Below are 24,816 nucleotides of genomic sequence, written 5' to 3' on the forward strand. Positions count from 1 at the left end.
ATTGATTTGAGTCCCTTGTGGAGTGTGTTAGTTGTGTTATTGCATAGCTTATATAATATAATATGTGGCAACATAGGCATAGACACAATTCCATTATGAAAACTTAGGAATTTAGTTAGTTGATAACCGGAAAAGAAATCAAATATGTTAGTTAGCCTATCACATATTTAAACGCTAAAGACGACTTGATCAGAATATTACTACAGTAATAAGCTATGGTGTACGCTAGAAAGTCTGCCCAGATAAACACTAGATTTGTCGGGTCTGGCACGCGCGCTTTGTGCCTGGTGACGTCAGACGCTGCGACTAGCGTGTTTAGAGGAGCGAAGCATCAAGCGTGTACTGGTCTGACAGGCGGAACTGGATGGTTGGAGAAAATGAATAGACACTAGATTGGTCGGGTCTGGCACGCGCACAGTTTGTGTTTGGTGATGTCAGACGCTGCGACTAATGTGTTTAGAAGAGCGAGGCATCAAGCGCGTGTACTGGTCTGAGAGCTGGAACAGGGTATTTGGGGAAAATGAGTAAAGCACATCCACCTGAGCTAAAAAAGTAAGGTTCAGGGAACTGGAAAGGAGAGGGAGTTGCTAAAGGTTTGGGGGTTTTTTTCTAATCGCCCTTGATGCCTAGGTTTCCGGGGTAGGAGAGGCTGCGGCCTACAGGTTATCGCCGGGCGCTGGGTGAATAATATTTTCCTTGTCTCTTATCTATCTAATGGTTTTTTTCTTCTTCTCTTTTACAGATTCATGGACAAGAAATTATCCTGTAAGTATATGGAGAAGGGAGCACTAGGAATTGCAAAATTAATGTCCTTTAACTACTTTAGCGCTTTAACACACAATTAGCGCTTTCCAAAACTCCCTCGGTCCATTTTGTTTGTCGGTTTTGAGCTATGCGATTTAATTCATCAAGGCAAAATTAAAACAGACCGAAGAAAATATTTCTTCATCCAACATGACATTAAACTCTGGAATTAATTGATGGAGAATGTGGTGAAATTGGTTAATTTAGCAGGGTTTAAAAAGGTTTGGATAATTTTCTGAAACAAAAATCCATAAGCCATTATTTTTCTGTGAATGATACACCATTTTATAGTAGAGGGAGGGTATTGGAGAGTTGTATGGAAAATTAATATCAGGGTGGGAGGGAAGGGGGGTGGAGGGATTATTATTTTATTTTATGTAAAGACATTGCTGATAAGATTTTCAAGTGATTTGTTAATTGTTGCTATGATTATTGTACACTTGTTGAAAGATGAATAAAGAATTTTTTTTAAAAAAAAGGACTCTGGGAAATCCACTACTTATTCCTAGGATAAGCAGCATAAAATCTGTTTTACTATTTGGGAGATTACTAGGTATTTGGAAACAGGATACTGGGCTTGATGGACATTTGGTCTATTCCAGTATGGCAAGTCTTGTATTCTTATGTACTGAATCGTATTATTGTGCCCAAACTTATGGACTGAGTGTTGGCAAAGGAGTAAACTCCAATAAACAAAATTTGCCTTGATGAACAAAATTAAACGCATAGCTCAAAACTGATAACAAATGGGCTGAGGCCCTGTGCAAGTAAGACTAGTTGTAGCCAGTGTTACTTGTAAGGTAACTCAGCCTACAGTGCTCAAAATGCCAATCATGGTAGCAACCACCAAAAACTCTAAGCAAATGCATTACAAGGAGCTTATTAGTGTTTAAATGAGTATTCCTTGTAATACACAAAAGGGAACATCCATCCACCTTTTTACCTGGAAAAAAATTTACTAACAGGTCTGGAGGTGCTGGTAGCTGTTTGTGCATGTGTTATGTGAGTGTATGTCCTGTGCTTATGTGCAGGACACACACTCGCACAACGCTTCATCCATGCCCTTTATTAAACCAAAAAGAAAAACAAGCCTGTAATCAGCTGAGCCAGCAGGGGAAGACCGGAACCATCCTTTGTCTGAAGTTTGTGCTCTCTCCCTTCCTTCTGTGTCCCAGTGTGCCCTCTTCCTTCCTGTCCCAATGCGACCCTCATCATCCTTCCCTCCCTCTATTCTGTGTGCCAGATTCGTGCCTCTCTCCTAGCCGCACTTCTCTTCACAAAGCTGTGAAGTGTGTTGTGTTATGTTTTTTGGTGAGTTGGTGTTTTTTGATTGTTCAGTGTCGCATCAGGTTGTGGTAAATTTTTGGTAGAGAAGGAAGAACTATATTCAGTTTAATTTTTGAACTTGTTTAAAGATCGACTTTTTAAAAATTTAACTATAGGAAAATCAGATTCATATTTTGTTACTCTTGTGAATTTTTTTCAGTGAAGGTAAATGGTGGCAGACATGTCCAAGGAATCCTGCGGGGATTTGATCCTTTCATGAATCTTGTAATAGATGAATGTATAGAAATGGCACCAGGTGGACAGCAGCACAGCATTGGCATGGTGGTAAGTATGCAGTGTATAGTCAAGAGATTATCCAATTAAAAAATGCAGAGAAGGCATATATTGAGAAGAGAATTAGTCATGCCAAGAGCATAGAATGTGACCCATTTACTTCAGTGTAAGGAGGTTTTGTTCTGCTGTATATAAATTTAGGGTTCATTGATCATTAGTCCCTATTTACTGACTTAAAAAGCATTCAGTTCCAGATCGTCATTGGGAAAATTATTTTGCTGAAAAATTGCACTTAAAATCCTTAATTGATTGGTAGTACTGATCATAGTTAGAACTCAAGATGGAGGCAGAGCTCTACAGTCTCAATGCACAAATGAGACAAAGGTGCAGGAGAAAAGAACTCAAGTTTGTTAGTAACTGGGCAACATTTCGGGGGGTAAGGGTTATTAAGAAAAGATGGGTTCCACATTAACCAGAATGGAAGCAGGCTGATGCCATTTTAAAAGGCCATGAGGCACCAGTGCTGTCAGGAAAACTTGGAGATGCTCTATGAAGACCAAGTGAATTTTTTAAATTGTTTGGTGACTAGAAATGAGACTTATCTTTATCACAGAGATTCTGAGTCCAAAATGGAATCAATGCAGTGCAAGCACAAGTTATCCCCCATCCCAAAAAAGTTAGACAGAAAAATCTGCCTGCAAAGTTATGGCAACTGTCTTCTGGGATATTGAAGGTCTTTTGCTTCGAGTTCATGCCACACAAAACAACTATAACCGAGGAGAGTTGCACCAAAATAATGATTGCTTTACCGGAGTCAATCAAGGAGGAAAACTCGTAGCAGGAGTGCTGCTTCCTTGACAATGTGCCTTGCAATTGTCACGACAATCACAGGCTGCCATCTGAGAATGTGAGTTTCAGCAGCTAAACCATCCCACCCTGCAGTCCTGACCTGGCTTCCTCAGATTATTTCCTGTTCTGTGATTTGAAGAAATCTCTCTGTGGAGAGTGGTTTTCAAGTGATAAAACATCAATGAAGCTGTGATGTCCTGGTATGAAGGTCAGACAGAAGAATTATTTTCAAAGGGGTTAGTCTTGCAGGATGAAGTGTATGGAGCTATCAGGGGACTATATTGAAAAATAAAACAAAATGAAGTGTATGGAGCTATCAGGGGACTATATTGAAAAATAAAACAAAAACTTTTTGAAAACCCTTTCTCTGGAGACAAGCTGCTGTGGTATGTAGTTTGTTGCGAGATGTCAGTCACCAAGGTCACCATTGCCAGACTTCATGACTGCTGAGACAATGAGAGCGCATGCTCTCAACTATTTTTTTTTTTTTTTTGCAAGCCCTTTGTGCTTGGCAGAGTGTTTTTTGTTGTTTTTTTTGTACTTTTTTACTGTTTTTTTTTCTGCGTGAGCCTGTGGTTTTATCCTGCTTTAAAACCACAGGCTCGCACTGCGGGAAAGGGCAGGTGAGTCGGGAGCTGAACAGGGAAGGAGATCAGCTGGAAAGTCGGAGGCTGAGTAGGACAGGAGTATGGGAGCTGAGCAGAGCAGGAGATCAGCTGGAAAGTCGGGGGCTAAGAGCAGGTCATGGTAGAGAGCAGGAGAGCCGAGGGAGGCAGAAAGAGAGAGTTGGGGAGGCAGATAGAGCAGGTCATGGCGGAGGCAGAGAGCGGTTTTATTTCAGGGCTGCAGGGCTGGCAGGACAGTCGGAAAGGAGGTGAGCAACTGGTCCCCAGCAGTTGCTTCTTGTTGATCAGCCAGCCTAGTCAGTGTTCAAGATTTTTGTTTTTGTGAATCGCGTCCCTGCTTACTTTGCATGCTGTTTCCCTCATTTGCATGCACAGATCGGATCGGATGGAAATCGGGTCGCAAAGGGCTCGCAAATCAAGTGGTACACGATCAGTTTGCTTAGTGAATCTAACCCTTAGTTCTATGAATTTGTTTGATTTTTTGTAACAGCAATTTTCACACGTCTGTCAGCTTTACTTCTATTACACGTTTAATCTACATCCATAGCATAATGATAGCATTATCACCTGTTTAGTGCAAAATTAGCAGTTGATTTTAAGGACAAAAACTAGATTTTGGTGGTGCTTATATTCATTAGCTTTGAGTGACCCTAGGAAGGGCCTAAAAATTGTACAAAAATATTTTGTAATCAAGCATATACACATTCATGGGAAAAACTTCAATTAGTAAAGCTTCTTCAACTTTAGTTTTTTTCTGGAGAACCCTACCTTACTAGTCTTTCTCAGTATAGTCTCTTTTTATGTCTTCAGTTTGCATACCTGAAGTTGATTCATCCGAGCATATCAGTAAGCACTGTCCTGTGTAAGATAAACTTTATGGGAATGTTGCAATCAGTGTCCACAGTTGCAAAGGGGAGGGAGGGGAGAGAAAAATACACTCTCCTTTTGGCTATTAAAAAGCTCTTTTTTATATAGAAGGGCATATTAACTTCTCTCTTACTCTGGATTTTTAGGTAATACGAGGAAATAGCATCATCATGTTAGAAGCCTTGGAACGAGTATAGTGTCAACACTGACGTATCAACAAACTTGCAGCTTGAGCAGAAGTATGACCAACACTGTCAAAGAAACCATTGCTGTACATACCCAAGCATCTGTCTCTCTTTTTTCTTTTTATTAAAGCTTTTGATTAATAAATTAATCTTCATTTATAAATGACTTTTCCAGTATGCTAAAGCAGTGGTTCCCAACCCTGTCCTGGAGGACCACCAGCCAGTTTTTCAGGATAGCCCTAATGAAGATGCATGTAGCAGATTTGCATTCCTGTCACCTCCATTGTATTCCAATCTCTCTCATGCATCTTCATTAGGGCTATCCCAAAACCCCAACTGGCTAGTGGTCCTCCAGGACAGGGTTGGGAACCAATGTGCTAAAGGTTACTATGGGAGGAAGAGGAGGTTGTGAGTTATTCAAGTCACAACAGCTTTTCTCAGGGTTTCCAGATATGGCAAACATCTTGAATAGCTAGGTTATTGTTCACTAGTCTCATTTTCAGCTGATCATTGTATGATCTATATCTGTGCCCTTCCTTTACCATCAGCACTGGTATGTCTGAATGTTTGATACCAGTAGAAAATGTCTAGCAGTCTCTTACCTAATCACATATCAATCCAGTTTAAAGCCATTCAAATTCTTCACTAAACTTCAATTCATATAAGCAAGAACATGAATGTCAGAAGAGGGGCTGTTGTGTGGGGCTCACCACTGTATCCTACTTAACTCTGGCATGTAAATTTTAAATATTTTAAGAACAGATATCTGGCAATAGGGTGCCAAACTGCAGATTACCTCCCTTTTTTCCCTTCAAGATACTCAATTCTCATAAAAATACTTGTTTTTTAAAGTCTTGGATGGGGGGGAGTGTCTGAATTTCAAGACAGTTAATGGTATTGGTACCCCTAAGATGCAGAATGTTAATAAGTGGCATAAAGCCAATATTTACCTGTCTCTACTAACCAATGATGTGCAGCTCCAACCCTCAACCCTCCCAAACACTAAAAAACAACAACTTATCTTGCCATGGAAGCTCTCATGCATGCACTCCAGAGATTCTAGAAATGTCTAAAATGGCAGTATTCATAAATAGCAATCTGAGGAACAGTTTCAGGAGCCCATTGCTAGCTTACTGATCAGAACTGGAGACCAAGAATTGCACTAGGAAACTTGTTTAATACCCCCTAGTGCAAAGATTTTTCATTTTATCACCATATCTGGTTCTGTGAAAGTTTCTAAAATAAAATTCTAATTATATTTTTTTGTTCATAGAGAAATAAAGTAGGGGCTGTCTGTGAGGGAAAAGTGCACAAACCAGTACTGTGTTGTGTAGGGCCAACTCTAGGTACCAGCACTTGGATGACAAACTTCCAAGCATGGCATTTTTACTGTGGTGTTGACAAGTGCATATTCAATCAATTTAACTTGTTAGCCTACAAATTAATGTATGTTTAATCAATTTGCCTGATTCAGGTGTATGTTAAAGAAATGGATGCACTAGAAATCATAGAACCAGCCCTTGTTTTATTGGCTGTTAACGTTAGTGGATGTTCCCATTTCCCTCTGGAGAAAGAGTTATTGTTAATTTGTATTCTTTATTTTTCTTGTGGACTGGAATTCAGGGTGTTGCTGTCCATCCCATACAGATATAGCTGAAGCCATCTGCTGCTGCTTCATCTTCAGCTTCTCATAGCTCCGACTTAAGTTTTTCATTTAAATCCTCTTGGTCAATCCTGTCCAATTTGTCATACCAATGATGGTGAAAAAGTAGTGCCACAGACGCAGATCTGAGATTGGGGACTTCCAAAATTTGGATACATTGCTGGGTTTTGGAAATCCATCTAGACACCCAGACCCTCCTCTAAAAAGAGGACATGTCTGTTTTTTCCCAGATGTCTGATAACCCTAAGGAAGTTTTTTGTCAGCTCTCCATCATCCCTTTTGGATCCAAAATGTCCCTCGCTTAACCCTTTCAGGACCAAGGGACATATTTGTCCCATAACTTTAAAATCCTATAAATTTTGATTGGGATAGTCTACAGTTCTAAATTTGATATGTACGGATTCCATATGATACTGCCTTTATGTAAACAAACTGGTTCCGACATTCATTCATTAGCGTCGTTGCCAGATTGACGAGAAGATTCACTTGCCACACTGTCCATAAGCCAGAAGTGTGATTTTTTTTAAAAAAAAATAATGATATTTCACACAAAAACTCAATTTTTTGGCATCTGCAAGCCCTTTTTACCATAAAAATGTCGTCAAAACCACAAAAATTGGCCTACGATCCTTATGGTCCTGAAAGGGTTAAAAATGAGTGAAAACCGCTGCTCTAGGGTCTACTTTGTAGTTATTAGAGACAGCTGTTTAGCTGGTTTCTATAAACATTTTGGACAATTATCTTCTGGCAAATCTTGGTTTTGTGGCATAAGGGGTGAGGCCCCAAGGAAATAGGGTTACCAGATGTCTGAGAAAACCCAGACATGTCCTCTTTTTAGAGGACTGTCTGAGTGTCGAGGGATTTCCAAACCTGGCAGTTTGGGTTTTGGAAGTCCCCAAGCTTGGGACCGCGTGTGGAGGGCCCCTGTGCACGTGCAGATGTTGACGTGATGATGTAAGTGCATGCGCTTAAGTCCTCCAGAAGTGACTCCGAGCTTGAGGAAGGAGATTTGAGGTTCATGTGAGGGCAGGGGGCGGGGTCAGATGTCCTCTTTTTTAAAGAGGAAATCTGGTAACCCTAGGCAAATGTGAAAAATAACTGTTCCCAATAAGAGCATGTTTCACCTAAGGCTTCTGGGGAATTCATTGCCTGCACATAAACACATAACAATTCAGCCTACTCATCTGCTTGATTTGCACAACAATCAGAGCAAGGAAAATGGATAAGCTGAATTGTTATGTAAGGAGGACAGACTGAAACACACTCAGATGTTTCAATCTGCCCTCCTTTTTCTGGAGCCATATGATCACCCTAACTCATTTAAGACATTTTTCAGTCCAAAATCTAATCTAATCTATTTATTAACGACTTGGAGACAGGGACGAACTGTGAGGTTATTAAATTTGCGGACGACACCAAACTACGGCAGGGTTAGAACCAAGGAAGACTGTGAAGACCTGCAAAGGGACTTAACGAGATTGGAAGACTGGGCAAGAAAATGGCAAATGAGTTTTAACACTGAGAAATGCAAAGTCATGCATGTAGGGAAAAAGAACCCGATGTTCAACTATAAAATGGGGGGGATCATTGCTGGGGGTGAGCAACCTTGAAAGAGACCTGGGGTGAACATTGAAAGCATCAGCACAGTGTGCGACAGCCTCAAAGAAAGCGAACAGAATGTTGGGCATCATCAAAAAGGGTATCACGACCAGGACGAAGGAAATCATTTTGCCGCTGTATCAGGCAATGGTGCGCCCACATCTGGAGTACTGTGTCCAGTACTGGTCGACGTACCTCAAAAAGGACATGGCGGTACTTGAGGGAGTCCAGAGAAGAGCGACAAAACTGATAAAAGGTATGGAAAACTCATACGCTGACAGATTGGAGATGCTGGGGCTATTCTCCCTGGAAAAGCAGAGACTTAGAGGAGACATGATAGAAACCTTCAAAATCATGAAGGGCATAGAGAAGGTAGACGGGGACAAATTCTTCAGGCTGTGGGGAGCCACAAGGGGGCACTCGGAGAAATTGAAAAAGGACAGGTTTAGAACAAATGCTAGGAAGTTCTTTTTCACTCAGAGGGTGGTGGACACATGGAACGCGCTCCCAGAGGCTGTGATAGGCCAGAGCACGCTACAGGGGCTCAAGGAGGGTCTAGATAGGTTCCTAAAAGATAAGGGGATTGAGGGGTACAGATAGAAGTAGAGGTAGGATATAGGAATAGTCAGTGACCACTTCATAGGTCATGGACCTGATGGGCCGCCGTGGGAGCGGACCACTGGGCATGATGGACCTCTGGTCAGACCCAGTGGAGGCAACTTCTTATGTTCTTTAATTTTATAGACCATATCTTCCCATTTACATTACAGGGCTTGAGGTGGTTCACAGTAAGGCCTGAAGAATTACAATAATACTAATAAAATATACTAGAAAAAAGGGGCAATTCTTAGTTATCATTCAAGGTCATGTCAACTCTTTCTTTTCCAGTTCCACACTAGGATCCCCCATGCTCCACCAGCTGACCAGCCACTTGAGCCTGCCTGTGCTGTGGCTCCCCACTAGGCAAAAATAAACAGTTGGAGCGCAAGCTTGAATTTTCTCCTTGTCCAGATGGGACATAGCCACAAAATTGGTCAAATGTTGAGGCTCAAAGAATACATATTTAGTTCCCGATCTATAGGAATAGCATTACTTCTTAATATTGGTTGTTTTTTCTTGTTTTTCTCGCTACTAAAACTCTTGGATCCATAGAGGACTTGAGTCAATTTCACCATAATAATTTTTCTTGTAAATTGCTTAACATCTGTTAAGTATGGGTTTATATGAATGTAATATGCTTTGGTTAAATTTGCTTTCTGTACAAGTTATACTTGATATATTGAAATCATTAAAAAATACTTAAATATAAAAACTAAGCAGTTGGCTAGAAAGCCATTACGTCCTGAAGGCTACCTAAACTCAGAATAATCAGCACATGCCTTTATGTGCAAAACTATTTAATATTGAAGTGTGATGTTCAGTTATGCATTTTAAAGATGTTCATGATAGAGTTTAATTAACAGAATCTGGGAAGAAGCAGCCAATAGATACTTTTCTAAAAGTAAACTAAACTAAACCTTAGGTTTGTATACCACATCATCTCCACATTTGTAGAGCTCGGCATGGTTTACAGGAGATGGGATAGAAAGGAACTACAATGAAAGGTAGAGGTTTACAGGAGATGGGAAAGAAAGGAGCTACAATGAAGGGTTAGAGGACCAAGTATGAAGAGTTTTTTGAGGGCTTAGGATGTCATACATGGAAAAAGTGAAGTCAATAGGCCATTATTGAGATGGGTTAGGGAAATCCACCGCGTATTCCTAGGATAAGCAGTGTAGAATCTGGTTTTCTACTTGGAATCTAGCTAGGTACTTAGGACCTGGGTTGGCCACTGTTAGAGGATAGTGGGCTTGATGCACCTTTGGTCTGTCTAGTGGCATAATAAGGGTAAGAGGCGCCCCCCCCCCCCTTCCTTTTGCGCTCCCCTGCCCCACCTTCCACACTTGTGCACTCCTCCACCTCTTAATCTTCACCACGCAAGTGGCTTCTGCAAGCTTGCTCCTCGAGCCAGTGTTAGATTTCCCTTTGACATCACTTCCTTGCTGCATGACCCGGAAGTGATTCAGAGAGGAACTAGGCTGGCACAAGCAACAGCTAAAAGTTGCTTGCGCTAAGATAAGGTTATGGGGTAGGGGGAGATGGTAGGGCGGGGCGGAGAGACACCAGCGCGCCACTGGGTCTGTCTCTGTATGACAATTATGGTGTTAAATGTGGTACTAGCACATACAAAAGGTGTCCTCACTTTTGACAGATATGTAATGTAATGTAATTTATTTCTTATATACCGCTACATCCGTTAGGTTCTAAGCGGTTTACAGAAAATATACATTAAGATTAGAAATAAGAAAGGTACTTGAAAAATTCTCTTACTGTCCTGAAGGCTCACAATCTTGCACTTTTTAAAAATGTTCATAGAAACCAGCTTTGAGGGAGAGGAGGAAGAGCAAGGCTGATTTCTTAGGAGTCCCAGCAGCTTTATACCGGCTATTTTTATTAAATATTTTAGTTGGGAAAATAAAGATGTGCTTATATAATATGATTTTTTTGATATATAATATGTGGCATATACTGAAAAAAGTAATGGAAAAATTCAAGTGACCAAATAACAAAGTGTAAACTAACAGAAAATAGGAACACTTGTAATATATAATGTATGTGTTTATAAACAAGGGAAAAAAGACCTCAAAATACCCCTAGAATGTGATCAATGAGTCACAACTTTTTCAGGGTTGTTGAGATAAGTGCTTTTTTCAGTGTCTCACATTTAAAATATGATAAATATCATGTGAATACTTGATATATAAGATGCTAGTTTTATATATGCTCATTCATAAGAAGAAAGAAATTTTTTTTATATTGTCATATTTTGACTCACAAAAGCATACACAAAAAATTGTATTTAAAATATTTAAAATAATAAAATAAAATAAAAAAAATCAAGAGTTTTTGATCAGTGATGATACCCATCCCGAAAAAGTTGTGACTCATTGATCACATTCTAGGGGTATTTTGAGGTCTTTTTTCCCTTGTTTATAAACACATACACTATATATTACAAGTGTTCCTATTTTCTGTTAGTTTATATAATATGTGGCAACATAGGCACAATTCCATTATGAAAACTTAGGTGTTTAGTTAGTTGATAACCGGAAAAGAAATCGAAATATGTTAGTTAGCCTATCACATATTTAAACGCTAAAGACGACTTGGTCAGAATATTACTACAGTAATAAGCTATGGTGTACGCTAGAAAGTCTGGCCAGATAAACACTAGATTTGTCGGGTCTGGCACGCACGCTTTATGCCTGGTGACGTCAGACGCTGCGACTAGCGTGTTTAGAGTTAGCAAGGCATCAAGCGTGTACTGGTCTGACAGGCGGAACTGGCTGGTTGGAGAAAATGAGTAGACACTAGATTGGTCGGGTCTGGCACGCGCACAGTTTGTGTTTGGTGACGTCAGACGCTGCGACTAATGTGTTTAGAAGAGCGAGGCATCAAGCGCGTGTACTGGTCTGAGAGCTGGAACAGGGTATTTGGGGAAAATGAGTAAAGCACATCCACCTGAGCTGAAAAAGTAAGGTTCAGGGAACTGGAAAGGAGAGGGAGTTGCTAAAGGTTTGGAGTTTTTTTTTTCCGAATCGCCCTTGATGCCTAGGTTTCCGGGGGTAAGAGAGGCAGCGGCCTACATGTTGGTGCTGGGTGAATAATATTTTCCTTGTCTTTTATCTATCTAATGGTTTTTTTGCTTTTTCTCTTTTACAGATTTATGGACAAGAAATTATCCTGTAAGTATATCAACTGTGCCTGGGGAAGGGAGCACTAGGAATTGCAAAATTAATGTCCTTTAACTACTTCAAACAGCGCTTTTCAAAACTCCCTCGGTCCATTTTTTTGACAGTTTTGAGCTATGCGATTTAATTCATCAAGGCAAAATTTAAACAGACCGAACCCAACGTGACATTAAACTCTGGAATTAATGTGGTGAAATTGGTTAACTTAGCAGGGTTTAAAAAGGTTTGGATAATTTTCTAAAACAAAAGTCCATAAGCTATTATGTTGAATCAATCTTTATTTTCAAGAAGAAATCCAACCAACATATTACCGCCCCTAGCCCCCCAGATCCAGAAACAAAAGATGAACCAAAATGCAGTAGGCTTGGACTCTGATAGCCCACTGCTGATGAGTGAAACCCTATCCCCAGGGCCTTCCCACCCCCCCACCCCAAGAAGACAGATCAATAAAGAAAGACAAACCAACAGAGGTACAAAAAAGAGAAAAAAGGAAGAAAAAAAGGGGGGGGGGAATTTGTGTCCTCTCACACACTACGGATGCCCCCGTGCTGACACTACTCAGAACTCCTTGAGAGGTTTACAAGAAATTCAAAATGTCACTCCAAGCCCTCGGTGAGAAGGATTGGAGATAGGGGTCCCAAACCTGAAGAAACTGCTGTTTTTGGTGAAGGCTGTGACATACATCTCTCTGTTCCAGAAGCAGCAGAGCAAGTAAACGATTTCTCCATGTCCAAAAGGAGGACAAATTGTCACTAATCCAAATGGAAAGAATCACTTTTTTCTCCAGGATCCCACCCTCCACATAAATTGACGCTGACCACTGTGAGCCAAACGAAGGACCTCGTATTTATCCAGTAAAAGACCAGCTGCGGAGAGAGGAAGAGTACAGCCCAAAACACCCTCCACGTAAGACAAAACCTGCTTCCAAAAACGTTTAATTTACACACAGGACTAAAAGGCGTGGATGAGCGAGAGATTGAAGGAGGCATTTAGGACACAGAGGTGAAAGATGTAACTGGCTCCTCGTAAAATAGCTATTAGCTACGATGAAGCGCCCAAAATTTACATTTGTGTAAGTCCGCTTTAACGGAGACTCCAGGGATCCTTTTAATCAAAGAGAAGAGATCCAAAGCATCGCACGCTATCCCAAGGTCTTGACACCAAGGCTCGTGTAACGCATCGTGATCTGTCTGCCCAGTAAGATTGTGAAAGTATTTATAGAGGCCAGAAACCATAAACCCATCCTCCAAATAGGGGGTAAGAAGCTCCGCAAACGTGTCTTCAATAGGAAAAGCTAAAGCTTCCAGTGGGAGGGACCGAATATAATGATGAAGTTGCCGAAAAGCAAGGAAGTCCCCTACTGAGAAAACACTGGACAAACCGAGGTCATGCCAGGATAGTATAGAACCATCAGCACATAAAACATGGGTGAGCAAGGTGAGGTCCCGCGATGCCAATTTAAGAATGCTAACATTCCCGGGCAGAACTGTAAACAGTGGAACCTCGCTTTGTGAGTAACGCAGTTTGTGAGTGTTTTGCAAGACGAGCAAAACACTTGGCAAACTTTTGTCTCGCAAACCGAGCACCGTCCCGATAAACAAGCATTTACAGCTGTAGGCGGCGCCGCTTCAAGGGGGTACCTCTTCCGTCCGCCGGCCAGCCTTCTATGCTGGGTGCCTTCTGCATGTTGGAGAGCCCTGAGCCCATGCAGCCGAGTGCCATCCCACCTGCACGTTGCGTATGATCATGCACGTCAGTCATCGACATGCATGATGATACGCAACGTGCAGGTGGGATGGCACTCGGCTGCGTGGAAGGTTGGCCGGCAGATGGAAGAGGTATCCCCCTGAAGTGGCACTGTGTGGGCTCAAGGGTTCTCCAGAAGCTGGCGGACAGAAGAGGCATCCCCCTGAAGCTGCGCTGTGTGGGCTCGGGTTCTCCAGCGGCTGCTGGACGGAGGAGGCGTTTCCTTGAGATGGCGCTGCAGCACCTGACAGGTACACACCTCTGGGCCACCCCTCGCCACTTCCTCGGCACCTTTTGGTTTGTGGAACGAATGTCAGTGAATGGCCTATGGGGAAAGTTGCTTTGATATACAAGTACTTTGGATTACAAGCATACTTCTGGAACAAATTATGCTCGTAAACCAAGGTATCACTGTATTACCTTGAATAGGTAAGTATCTAGTAACTGATGGAGTACCATTCCAGAATTTCAGTACATAGGACCAAATTATTTGTAATGAGTTCAACATCAGGCTATCCTTAAGTTGAGCAGGCAAGTCAGGGGGAGACTTGAGCCATCCTTTGTTCAAAGTTTGTGCTCCCTCCCTTCCACCTTTGTCCCAATGTGCCCCTCTTCCTTTCCGTCCCAATGCGACCCCTCATGCTCGCGGCTTTGAGAAGAGAAGTACATCTGGGAGGAGGGAGCCAGTCAGAGGAGGTAAATGCCCACGGGAGAGAGGGAGGGAGGCATGAATTTGGTGCACAGAACAGAGGGAGGGAAGGACAATAAGTGGGTGCATTGGCACAGGAAGGGAGAGTCAGGACCCTGGTTCATAAGTACGAGTCCAACGTAAGTCAGACCTTCTAAATCCGGGGACTGACTATATATGCAATTATGTATGGTTTTTTTTCTATGTATAACTAGTTTTTTGTCACTGCTGAACAATTTATCCTAAAAAAGTATGCCTTAGGCTGTGTTATGTTTTTTTCATTTTTGGTGTTCATTGTTACAGATCCACTTTTTAAAAAATGTATCTACGGGAAAATCAGATTCATATTTTGTTACCCTTTTGAATCTTTTTCAGTGAAGTTAAATGGTGGCAGACATGTCCAAGGAATCCTGCGGGGGTTTGATCCTTTCATGAATCTAGTAATAGATGAATGTGTAGAAATGGCATCAGGTGGACAGCAACACAGCATTGGAATGGTGGTAAGTATTCAGTGTATAGTCAAGAGATTATCCAGCTAAATAATGCAGAGGAGGAATATTTTGGGAAGAGAATTAGTCATGCCAAGAGCATAGAATGTTACCCATTTACTTCAGTGTAAGGAGGTTCTGTTCTGCTGTATATAAATTTAGGGTTCTAAGATCATTAGTCCCTAATTACTGACTTAAAAAGCAAGCAGTTCCAGATCGTCATTGGGAAAATTATTTTGCTGATTAATTACTTTTTTATAAAGAAAAATTGCACTTAAAAATCCTTAATTGATTGACAGTACTGATCATAGTTATAACACAAGAGGCAGGCAGAGCTCTAGAGTCTCAATGCAGAAATGAGACGAAGGTGCAGGAAAAAGAACTTAGGTTTGTTAGGAACTGGGCAACATTGGGGGGGGGGAGAGGGCTATTAAGAAAAGATGGGTTCCACATTAACCAGAGAGGAACCAGGCTGCTGACACTAATTTTTAAAAAGGAATAGAACAGCTTTTAAACTAGAACCTGAAAGCTGATGGTTTGCACAGGAGTTCAAAGTGAGGCACCTTTGAAGGATATTGTAAAAACAGGGAAATTAGGGAATCTCAATAGAGAGGTTGCAATAAAGGCAAAATAAACCCCTGTTGAAAGGTTGCCCACTTGTACACAGATGCTAGAAGCCTAAAAAAGAAGATGTTAAAATGTATACCACAGTGAAGAACTTATGTTATTGTCCAAGGTGGTGGTATGATTCAGAGGTTTCAGTGTGGCCAGGAGCAAAAATCAAAGCAGATACTAGCAGCTATGGCCTGGAATGTAGGTTAACAGTGAAGCTGCCGTACATCACCTCTGAAAAAATCCAGATCTCGGTGAATACACCAATGTTAGCATCATTCTGTGAGTAGGGAGCAAGACAAAATGGTGGCAAAAGCTTCTGAAAAGCAGCAAGACAACAGATATTCCTCCCCATGAGTCAATGAGGAAGATCCAATCTGAGAAAAAAAATGTGAGCTTGGTTTAAGCCAGGGGTGGAGAATGAGGGCTGCAATCCAGTTGAATTTTCGGGATTTCCCCAATGAATATGCATGATATCTATTTGATGCTACAAACAAAGGCAGAATAGTCAAGGATCACAAGGAGAACTTGAAGGAGATCACTATAGACAATGCCACTACAAAATGACAAAATATTTAGTGAAACGGGGCATTCTCAGTGTGGGGAGTCCGGGACAGGAGGAACAAACCTCCACCACAGAAGCCAACTGAGCAGGAGCGGAAAGCCCCTACCCACACACCATCATTGAAAGCCTCATGTGTGCATAACAAATAATAAAGTGCCAAGTGAACAGTGAACAATGGCACTTCACTTGGCACTTTATTATTTGTTATGCACACGTGAGGCTTTCAATGATGGTGTGCGGGTAGGGGCTTTCCGCTCCTGCTCGGTTGGCTTCTGTGGTGGAGGTTTGTTCCTCCTGTCCCGGTCTCCCCACACTGAGAATGCCCTGTTTCACTAAATATTTTGTAGTGGCATTGTCTATAGTGATCTCCTTCGAGTTCTCCTTGTGATCCTTGACTATTCTGCCTTTGTTTGTAGCATCTTTTAAGTTTCGTTTGGCAGTCTCTTTTGGAGTTCTTTTTTTGTATATTTTGATATCTATTTGAAACAATGGAGGCAGTGCATGCAAATCTTATGCATATCTATTGGGGAAATCCTGAAACATGACTGGGTTGCGGCCCTCATTCCCCACCCCTGATTTAAGGAGTTGACAGAACTTAATGAGAGCCTGATTTTGCTGACCTGTTAATGATATAGACTGAAGGGGTGAGGAGGCAGAAGGGTGACTAGATGATCAGGCAAAGTCAGGAGAGCTGTGAAAGTGGGTTTATTGGTTTGGACAGGGAAAATGGAAAGGTCTGAGATACAAGGGACATTCAATAATTTATCTACTTGACTATGAAAAAAAATAGCAAGCATGTCGCCTTTCCTCCTTGCAATCTGTGCAAAACTGTGCTGCATGACTCAACTTTTATCAACCTCATTAGGCTCATGTCGCCTCTCTCCTTAAATCACTTCACTGGCTCCATATCCGCCATCACATACAGTTCAAGCTCCTATTGCTGACCTACAAGTGTGTTCATCCTGCTGCCCCTCAATATCTCTCCTCTCTCCTTATACACCTCCCAGAGAACGCCATTCCTCAGATAAGCCATTCTTAGCTCTACCCTTCTCTTACACTGCCAATTCCAGACTTGGTTCCTTTCATCTAGCTGTCCCCTATGCCTGGAATAAATTACGCGAGTTTCTTCCCTTGTTTAAAAGCAGACTGAAAACCTACCTTTTTGATATAGCCTTCAATCCTTAACCCTACTCCTCTGCTGTCCACCCAGCCAGCTGATTAACCATTCCTCTTAACTGTATCCATGACATCCTGTTTGTCTTGGCTGTTTAGATTGTAAGCTCTTTCAAGCCGGGACTGTTTTCTTCTTCTTTGTGGCTCTGTAAAATGCTGTGTACATCTGGTAGCACTAGTAGTAGTAGTATGTTGAATCAAGTCTATATATGTTGTGACATTGTCTCAAGGTTACTCAGGCACAGTTGTGGCTCAGTGTGAGTCTTAAGATTCCAAGAGACAGGATGTCAGGAGAGTGCAAATCAAGTAAGAAATTGCTAGATTTGGAGCACCTTTGAGTGATAAAATTTCTCACAAAAAAGGAAAAAAGCCAATGGAGATCCATCAACGCATGACTGCAGTTTTTGTTGAGTCTGCCCCATCATCCTACAAAGTAAAATTGTGGAGCAAGCAGTTTAAGTGGGATAGAGAGTCCATTGAAGATGACTCTCACGCTAGATGGCCTGTGGAAGCAACTTCCACAGAAATATGCAAGAAAGTTGAGGATTTAATTTTGTGAGAAAGACAAATTAAGGTTTCCCAAATAGCTGAAGAAATGGGCATCTTGGCAGGAACAGTTTGAAAAATAATTCATGAAAAGTTGGGTATTTCTAAGTTAGTGCAAGATGGATTCCAAGAATGCTGATGCCATATTAGAAGGCCACGAGGCACCAGTGCTGTCAGGAAAACTTGGAGATGCTCTATGAAGACCAAGTGAATTTTTTAAATTGTTTGGTGACTGGAAATGAGACTTATCTTTATCACAGAGATTCTGAGTCCAAAATGGAATCAATGCAGTGCAAGCACAAGTTATCCCCCAACCCAAAAAAGTTAGACAGAAAAATCTGCCTGCAAAGTTATGGCAACTGTCTTCTGGGATATTGAAGGACTTTTGCTTCGGAGTTCATGCCACACAAAACAACTATAACCGAGGAGAGTTGCACCAAAACAATGATTGCTTTGCAGGAGTCAATCAAGGAGGAAAACTCACAGCAGGAGTGCTGCTTCTTTGACAGTGTGTCATGCACATGTCACGACAATCACAAGCTGCCATCTGACAATGTGGGTTTCAACAGCTAAACCATCCCACCCTGCAATCCTGACCTGGCTCCCTCAGATTATTTCCTGTTCTGAGATTTGAAGACATCTCTCTGTGGATAGCGGTTTTCAAGTGGTAATGACATCATGGAAGCTGTGACATCCTGGTTTGAAGGTCAAACAGAAGAATTATTTTCAAAGGGGTTAGTCATTGCAGGAAAAGTGGATGAAGTGTATGGAGCTATCAGGGGACTACCGTATTTTCACGTAGATAACGCGCACCCGTGTAAAATGCGCACACGGGTATAGCGCGCGAAAAACACAAATCTATGTACAGAAATTTTTGTATACCGCGCATGCTGCCCGACTCTCCTTTCGCCCGCCCCGACTCTCCTCTGGCCACCCCGACTCTCCTTTCTCCCGCCTCGACTCTCCTCTCCCCCTTGAAGTCCTGCCCCACCCTGAAAGCCTGATGCCCCCCCCCCGACGTCCAATTCACCCCCCCCCCGCAGGACCGCTCGCACCCCCACCGCGAAGGACCGCTCGCATGCACCCGCACCCCGAAGGACCGCTCGCACGCACTCCCACCCGCACCCCCACCCTGAAGGACTGCTCGCACCCCCACAAGCTCACGACCCCCCCCCCATCATGTAGAAGCTCCTACCGGTGTCCTGCTGCTTCCTCTTGGCGGTCCCGACTCCCCGACACGATCGGGGCAAGAGGGAGCTCAAGCCCTCTTGCCCCAGCCAACCGCGGCACCCCCGACATGATCGGGGCAAGAGGGAGCTCAAGCCCTCTTGCCCCCCGACTCCCCGACACGATCGGGGCAAGAGGGAGCTCAAGCCCTCTTGACTCCCCGACACGATCGGGGCAAAAGGGAGCCCAAGCCCTCTTGCCCCGCCGACTCCCCAACTCCCCGACAATATCGGGCCAGGAGGGAGCCCAAGTCCTCCTGGCCCTGGCAACCCCCCCGCTAGTTGTTCGGGCCAAGAGGGAGCCCAAACCCTCCTGACAACGCGACCCCCTACCCCCACCCCGCACTACATTACTGGCAGGAGGGATCCCAGGCCCTCCTACCCTCGACGCAAAACCCTCCTCCCAACGACCGCCCCCCCAAGAACCTCCGACCGCCCCCCCAGCCGACCCACGACCCCCCTGGCCAACCCCCACGACACCCCCACCCCCCTTCCCCGTACCTTTGTGTAGTTGGCCGGACAGACGTGAGCCAAACCCGCCTGTCCGGCAGGCAGCCAACGACGGAATGAGACCGGATTGGCCCATCAGTCCCAAGGCTCCGCCTACTGGTGGGGCCTAAGGCGCCTGGGCCAATCAGAATAGGCCCGGGAGCCTTAGGTCCCTCCTGGGGGCGGGGCCTTGGACACATGGTCGGGTTGGGCCCATGTGCCTCAGGCCCCGCCCCCAGGTGGGACCTAAGGCTCCCGGGCCTATTCTGATTGGCCCAGGCACCTTAGGCCCCACCAGTAGGCGGAGCTTTGGGACGGATGGGCCAATCCGGCCTCATTCCGTCGTTGGCTGCCTGCCGGACAAGCGAGTTTGACTCCCGTCTGTCCGACCAACTACACAAAGGTACGGGGAAGGGGGGTGGGGGTGTCGTGGGGGTCGGCCAGGGGGGTCGCGGGTCAGCTGGGGGGGGTGGTCGGAGGTTCTTGGGGGGGCGGTCGTTGGGGGGAGGGGGGTTTGCGTCGAGGGCAGGAGGGCCTGGGATCCCTCCTGCCCGTAATGTAGTGCGGGGTGGGGGTAGGGGGTCGCCGTGGCCAGGAGGGTTTGGGCTCCCTCCTGGCCCGAACAACTAGCGGGGGGGGGGGGGTCGCCAGGGCCATGAGGACTTGGGCTCCCTCCTGGCCCGATATTGTCGGTGAGTTGGGGAGTCGGCGGGGCAAGAGGGCTTGGGCTCCCTTTTGCCCCGATCGTGTCGGGGAGTCGGGGGGGCAAGAGGGCTTGAGCTCCCTCTTGCCCCGATCGTGTCGGGGGTGCCGCGGTTGGCTGGGGCAAGAGGGCTTGAGCTCCCTCTTGCCCCGATCGTGTCAGGTGTCGGGACCGCCAAGAGGAAGCAGCAGGACACCGGTAGGAGCTTCTACATGATGGGGGGGGGGTCGGGAGGCTGTGGGGGTGCGGGTGGGAGTGCGTGCGAGCGGTCCTTCGGGGTGGGGGTGCGTGCGAGCGGTCCTTCGGGGTGTGGGTGCGAGCGGTCCTGCGGGGGGTGAATCGGACGTCGGGGGGGGGGAACTATGTAAAAAAAATTTTGTACAACGCGCTTACGCGTATAACGTGCGAGGGTATGCGCGGTACGTAAAAACCACGTATAACGCGCGCGTTATATGTGAGAAAATACGGTATATTGAAAAATAAAACAAAAACTTTTTGAAAACCCTTTTCTCTGGAGACAAGCAGGGGAAATGCAGATACACTTGCTGGTGAAGTCCCTCGACTGAGCCTGTGTTCTGGTGCTCTCCCCTAGATACAGTAGTTTTTTTTTGTTTGGGTTTGTTCTATTACTACTGGGCATGTGCAGACATCTTTCCTCCCAAGCTCCACCCATGCCAGTCAGTTTTTTCTTAGACCGGGGTCCTAGCAGGTCACAGCTCTCCCCTTCTCCTCTCCTTGCCTCTCACAAAAATAAATGAATGAATGAATAAATTAAACGCAGAAGAACTTTTTCTTTTTTTTTAGTAACTTTTTTTTCTTTAAAAAAAAACCAAAAAACCCAACTCTCTTCACAAAAAGCCAAGATGAGCACCAACTCAGTTTGTCAGTCAGCAATTTCTTTTGCTTTAAACCAGCAGTCTTTAGGACTGCAAAGACACTACTATTTCTCCTCTGTTCCAGCAACGCTTTGCACCAACGGTGCTGCAAGCTTGCCGAGGCTGCTTTCGTCCTTGATTACTCCTCCCCATAAGGGCCCAGGAAAGGTTCCACTGGGGGCAAGAAATTCTTCTTTGCTGCAGCTACCAGGAAAGCACAAAACGGCTCAGGCGGTGAGTACTAAAAAAATGCAGCCAGTGAGGGACGTGTCCAGCATGCCTCCTCTACCGGCTCCAGCAAAAGCAGTTTGCGGCTCTCAGAAACAGCCCACTTCACTACAGAAGGAAGAATTTGCGAGGCCTCCTGCGGGCACAATTTCTGCCTCACAGTCCTCCCATGACAAGACATTGGATTCTCCAGGTACTTTTTTGCCTAGACCTAAAACTTTTTCTGCCACAAAGAGATCTCTAACCCCTTCTGATATTCCTCAGGACTCATGACCCTCTAAACAGCCTGTTTTGCCTCAACTAATACCAGTAGCAATTCCACAACCTCCTATCAATACTATTTTGGATTTTTTTCTCTTTTACAAAACTTTGAGGAACAGTTCTGCACTTGCAGCAACCTTCTCCTTCCCTTTCTTTTTCAGCGCCAGTTCACCAATGTCCTCCTCATGTTGAACAGTGTGCTTCCTCTGATTTGCTTTGTCTGGACTCACTCTCAGACACATCAAATATTGTCTGCTCCCCTCGTACATCACTCTGCCCTTCTCTTCAGCAGCAGACATCTCCTACACATGGATTGGTGTGCTTCTCCTGATACTTCCCTTTTAAACACAGATCTTCTCAAGCACAGCTTTTCACTGCAGACAGAGGAATATTCTTATCTTAAGTTTCTCCAAAAGATTTCTAACCTCCTATGCCTTTTTCAGGCTGTCATGCCAGCAAATAGAAAGGATTTTCAGGCAATCCTCAAATCTTGCCAAGCTCCTTCAAAAGGACTTATTGCATTTCCAGTGCATCAAATCCTTCAAGCCCTGCAGTTGGCTAATTGGCAAAAACCCCAATCATTGTCTACTTCTCCCAGGCTTCTTGAACTGAAATACAGAGTGGAAAAGGCACCTGGACATGATCTACAACAGCTGCCGTATCATTCCATGGTCTCTGAGTTGACCATTCATAAGTCCAAATCCTCAAGATCCAATTGAATTCACCTCCAGGGAAGGATTACCATTTCCTAGATTCAATTGGATATAAAGTTTATCAAGGATCCATGCTCACATCAAAAATCTTAGCCCACAATTACAGATTTTACATTTTCAACACTCCATTTTACAGCTATTGGACACTGCTTCGCCTGCAAAAATTCCAAATCTCTACATGGCATTACAAAAGTCCACTTATCTAATAAAAACTAACTATGATGCCTGCAACAGTTGCCATTGCGGCTTGCTATTCAGCATGGCTCAAAGCTTCAGACTTTAGAATAGATCTTCATGACAGATTAGCAGATGCTCCATGTTTAGGAGAGAGTCTCTTTGGTGAAAAGGTAAAAGCTCAAAGGTTTAGCAGCTCAAATTGTATTCTACAGCCATGCGAGAGCTTTCAGCACATCCTCAAGATCAGGTTCAACCCTTTCGTAGATCTTCTACTAGTTTGACATATCGCAGCAGTATTCACTCCAAGAACATAAGAACTGCCATCTCTGGATCAGACTCTCGGTCCATCAAGTCCGGCGAGCCACACATGCGGAGGCCCAGTCAGGTGTACACCTGGCGTAATTCTAGTCAAAACTTTTTACAAAAAAAGAATTAATATTTTTCAAACAATGCTTTAATTTAAATATTGATTAAAAACATTACAGTCAGTATACCATAAACATAGGATGCCTAGAATTCTCCAGCAATACTACTAAGTTGAAATAAGCAACCATGTAAGAGTTCTAACAGTCCATCACAATGAAAGAGTACTTATCTCTTAAAAGTTCTTATCCGGAATTCTTATTTTCTGGAGTCATCAGATCATCCTGGGCTCAGCTGCATCTTCCAAAGTGCTCAGTGCTCTCTTACAAAATCGTGAATGAAAAAAACCACAAGTGAAAAAAGTTCATTCAAAAAAGCTGAATTTTAAAACAGTCATAATCCAAAATCATCAATCCAACGCATCTTATTCATACATCCAGGAAGTCAATATAATTCAAAAAACCTCGAAACTTCCTCAACACAGTATGCAGTCTCCGGTAGTTCTTTGACATCATATGTGTTTCCCTTCCAGCTTTCTCAAGAGGAAGATATATATAACACTCTGAAAAAACAGCCATATATCAATATACATTCAAAGTTCAAACAGCAATAACAAATATTATAACAAGTTGTTCTTGAAAGAATTAAATATTATGAAGTAATACTCCCGTTATAGTGTGTGTTTATACAGTAATTCTAGTCACCCATATCCCTCTATGCCTCTCGTAAGGAGATGTGCATCTAGTTTGCTTTTGAATCCTAGAACGGTAGATTCCGCAACAACTTCCTCCGGGAGAGCATTCCAGGAGTCCACCACCCGCTGCGTGAAGCAGAACTTCCTGATATTTGTCCTGGACTTGTCCCCTCTCAGCTTCAGTCCATGTCCTCTTGTCCGTGTCACATTGGACATTGAATCATTGCAAAGTAGAAAATTGAATCATTGCAGACTCCCTCAGCTGAAAGCTCGATCCTCATGAGTGGACCTTAAATCCAGAAGTACTACAATGCATTTTTCAACAATGGGGCACTCCCATGATGGATCTATTTGCTTCCGCAAACAATGCTCAGTGTGCCCATTATTGCTCCCTACGAATGGCTTCTCATGTAGTAGCCAGAGATGTTTGTTTTATTAATATTTGATATACCGCTTAAGCATGTTATAGATCTAAGTGGTTACAATAAAACACAGGTACTTAAGACTCCCCTATCTGTCCCGAAGGCTCACAATCTAGCTAAAATACCTAAGTAATGAGTATTAAATAGTAAAGATATAACAAAATTCAATAAAAATATATATATATTGTCACATGGCTGCCCCTGTTCCTAGGGAGGAAGCCTTGCCAGAAAAGGGAATGGGGTTAAAACCCTTGAAAGTATTCTTAAATCTGCTAAGGAGAGACCCAAAGCAGCTCCTAGGAATACTTACAAGCCAAGTCTTCCAGCAATGAAACCTCCTAAAGCCCTGTCTAAAGCAGACAGATTTGGTTTAGCTTTACCTAAGCCAGTTATAGGAAAACAAGTGGAAAGATTGCATCTCCCAGCAGTCATAGAGCCAGGGAAAGGAAAGAGCAAGGCTGGAATACAAGCCACTCCCAATCAGGCTCAAATTGGTTTAGGCCAGGTGAGAAGGGCTCTGAGAGCAGGTTACCCTAACACATCTGCAGAGAGGACTAATCAACTTCCTGCAGTGAAAGAAAAAGGAGTAGTTTTCTCAAAGCAGGAGAGCCAGCTCCAGAATCAGTTTGAGGGCCAGCTTCAAAGTACATACCTGCTCCAGACCCAGCAAGCCAGAGCCAGCCACAGATTGCAAGCCCAGACAATCAGGAAGCCACAGTCTACCTCCAGGCTACCAGCCCATGCAGAGGTTGGTGAGATAGAAGCCACAGAGAACGGTGAGTCTGTGTTTGGGCAAGACACTGAGATGGCTGATGAGGACCTTGCTTATAATATGGAGATAGAAGAAACAGAGTTGGCCATTATAGAAGGAATGGAAATAAGCTAATCTTTTCCTGTTAAAGA

General features: G+C 43.7%; 2 protein-coding genes across 4 annotated transcripts in view; both read left to right on the top strand.

The window, feature by feature from the left end:
* Window positions 1-330: 330 nt before the first annotated feature.
* Window positions 331-5,383, top strand: LOC117361957 (small nuclear ribonucleoprotein G-like). Of its 2 annotated transcripts, none has more exons than XM_033947602.1 (4): window positions 331-552; window positions 743-765; window positions 2,291-2,415; window positions 4,853-5,383. In XM_033947602.1, exons 1-4 carry the CDS (start codon window positions 521-523, stop codon window positions 4,901-4,903), a joined length of 231 nt encoding a protein of 76 aa, XP_033803493.1. In that variant the 5' UTR covers window positions 331-520; the 3' UTR covers window positions 4,904-5,383. The 2 variants fall into 2 exon arrangements, with proteins under 2 accessions (XP_033803493.1, XP_033803494.1); XM_033947603.1 differs by lacking the exon at window positions 331-552 and adding an exon at window positions 565-593.
* A 6,132-nt stretch (window positions 5,384-11,515) lies between these two features.
* The window catches only part of LOC117362235 (small nuclear ribonucleoprotein G), a 44,722-nt gene continuing 31,421 nt past the window's right edge, over window positions 11,516-24,816 (top strand). The window contains exons 1-3 of one of the 2 annotated variants that reach the window (XM_033948294.1): window positions 11,516-11,818; window positions 11,916-11,938; window positions 14,754-14,878. In XM_033948294.1, coding sequence (XP_033804185.1) covers window positions 11,920-11,938; window positions 14,754-14,878 — 144 coding nt within the window. In that variant the 5' untranslated portion in view covers window positions 11,516-11,818; window positions 11,916-11,919. The remainder of the gene's footprint in view (window positions 11,819-11,915; window positions 11,939-14,753; window positions 14,879-24,816) is intronic. The other variant, XM_033948293.1, reaches the window with a different exon arrangement.

Source organism: Geotrypetes seraphini, chromosome 6 (assembly GCF_902459505.1).
Source record: "Geotrypetes seraphini chromosome 6, aGeoSer1.1, whole genome shotgun sequence".
NCBI lineage: Eukaryota > Metazoa > Chordata > Amphibia > Gymnophiona > Dermophiidae > Geotrypetes > Geotrypetes seraphini.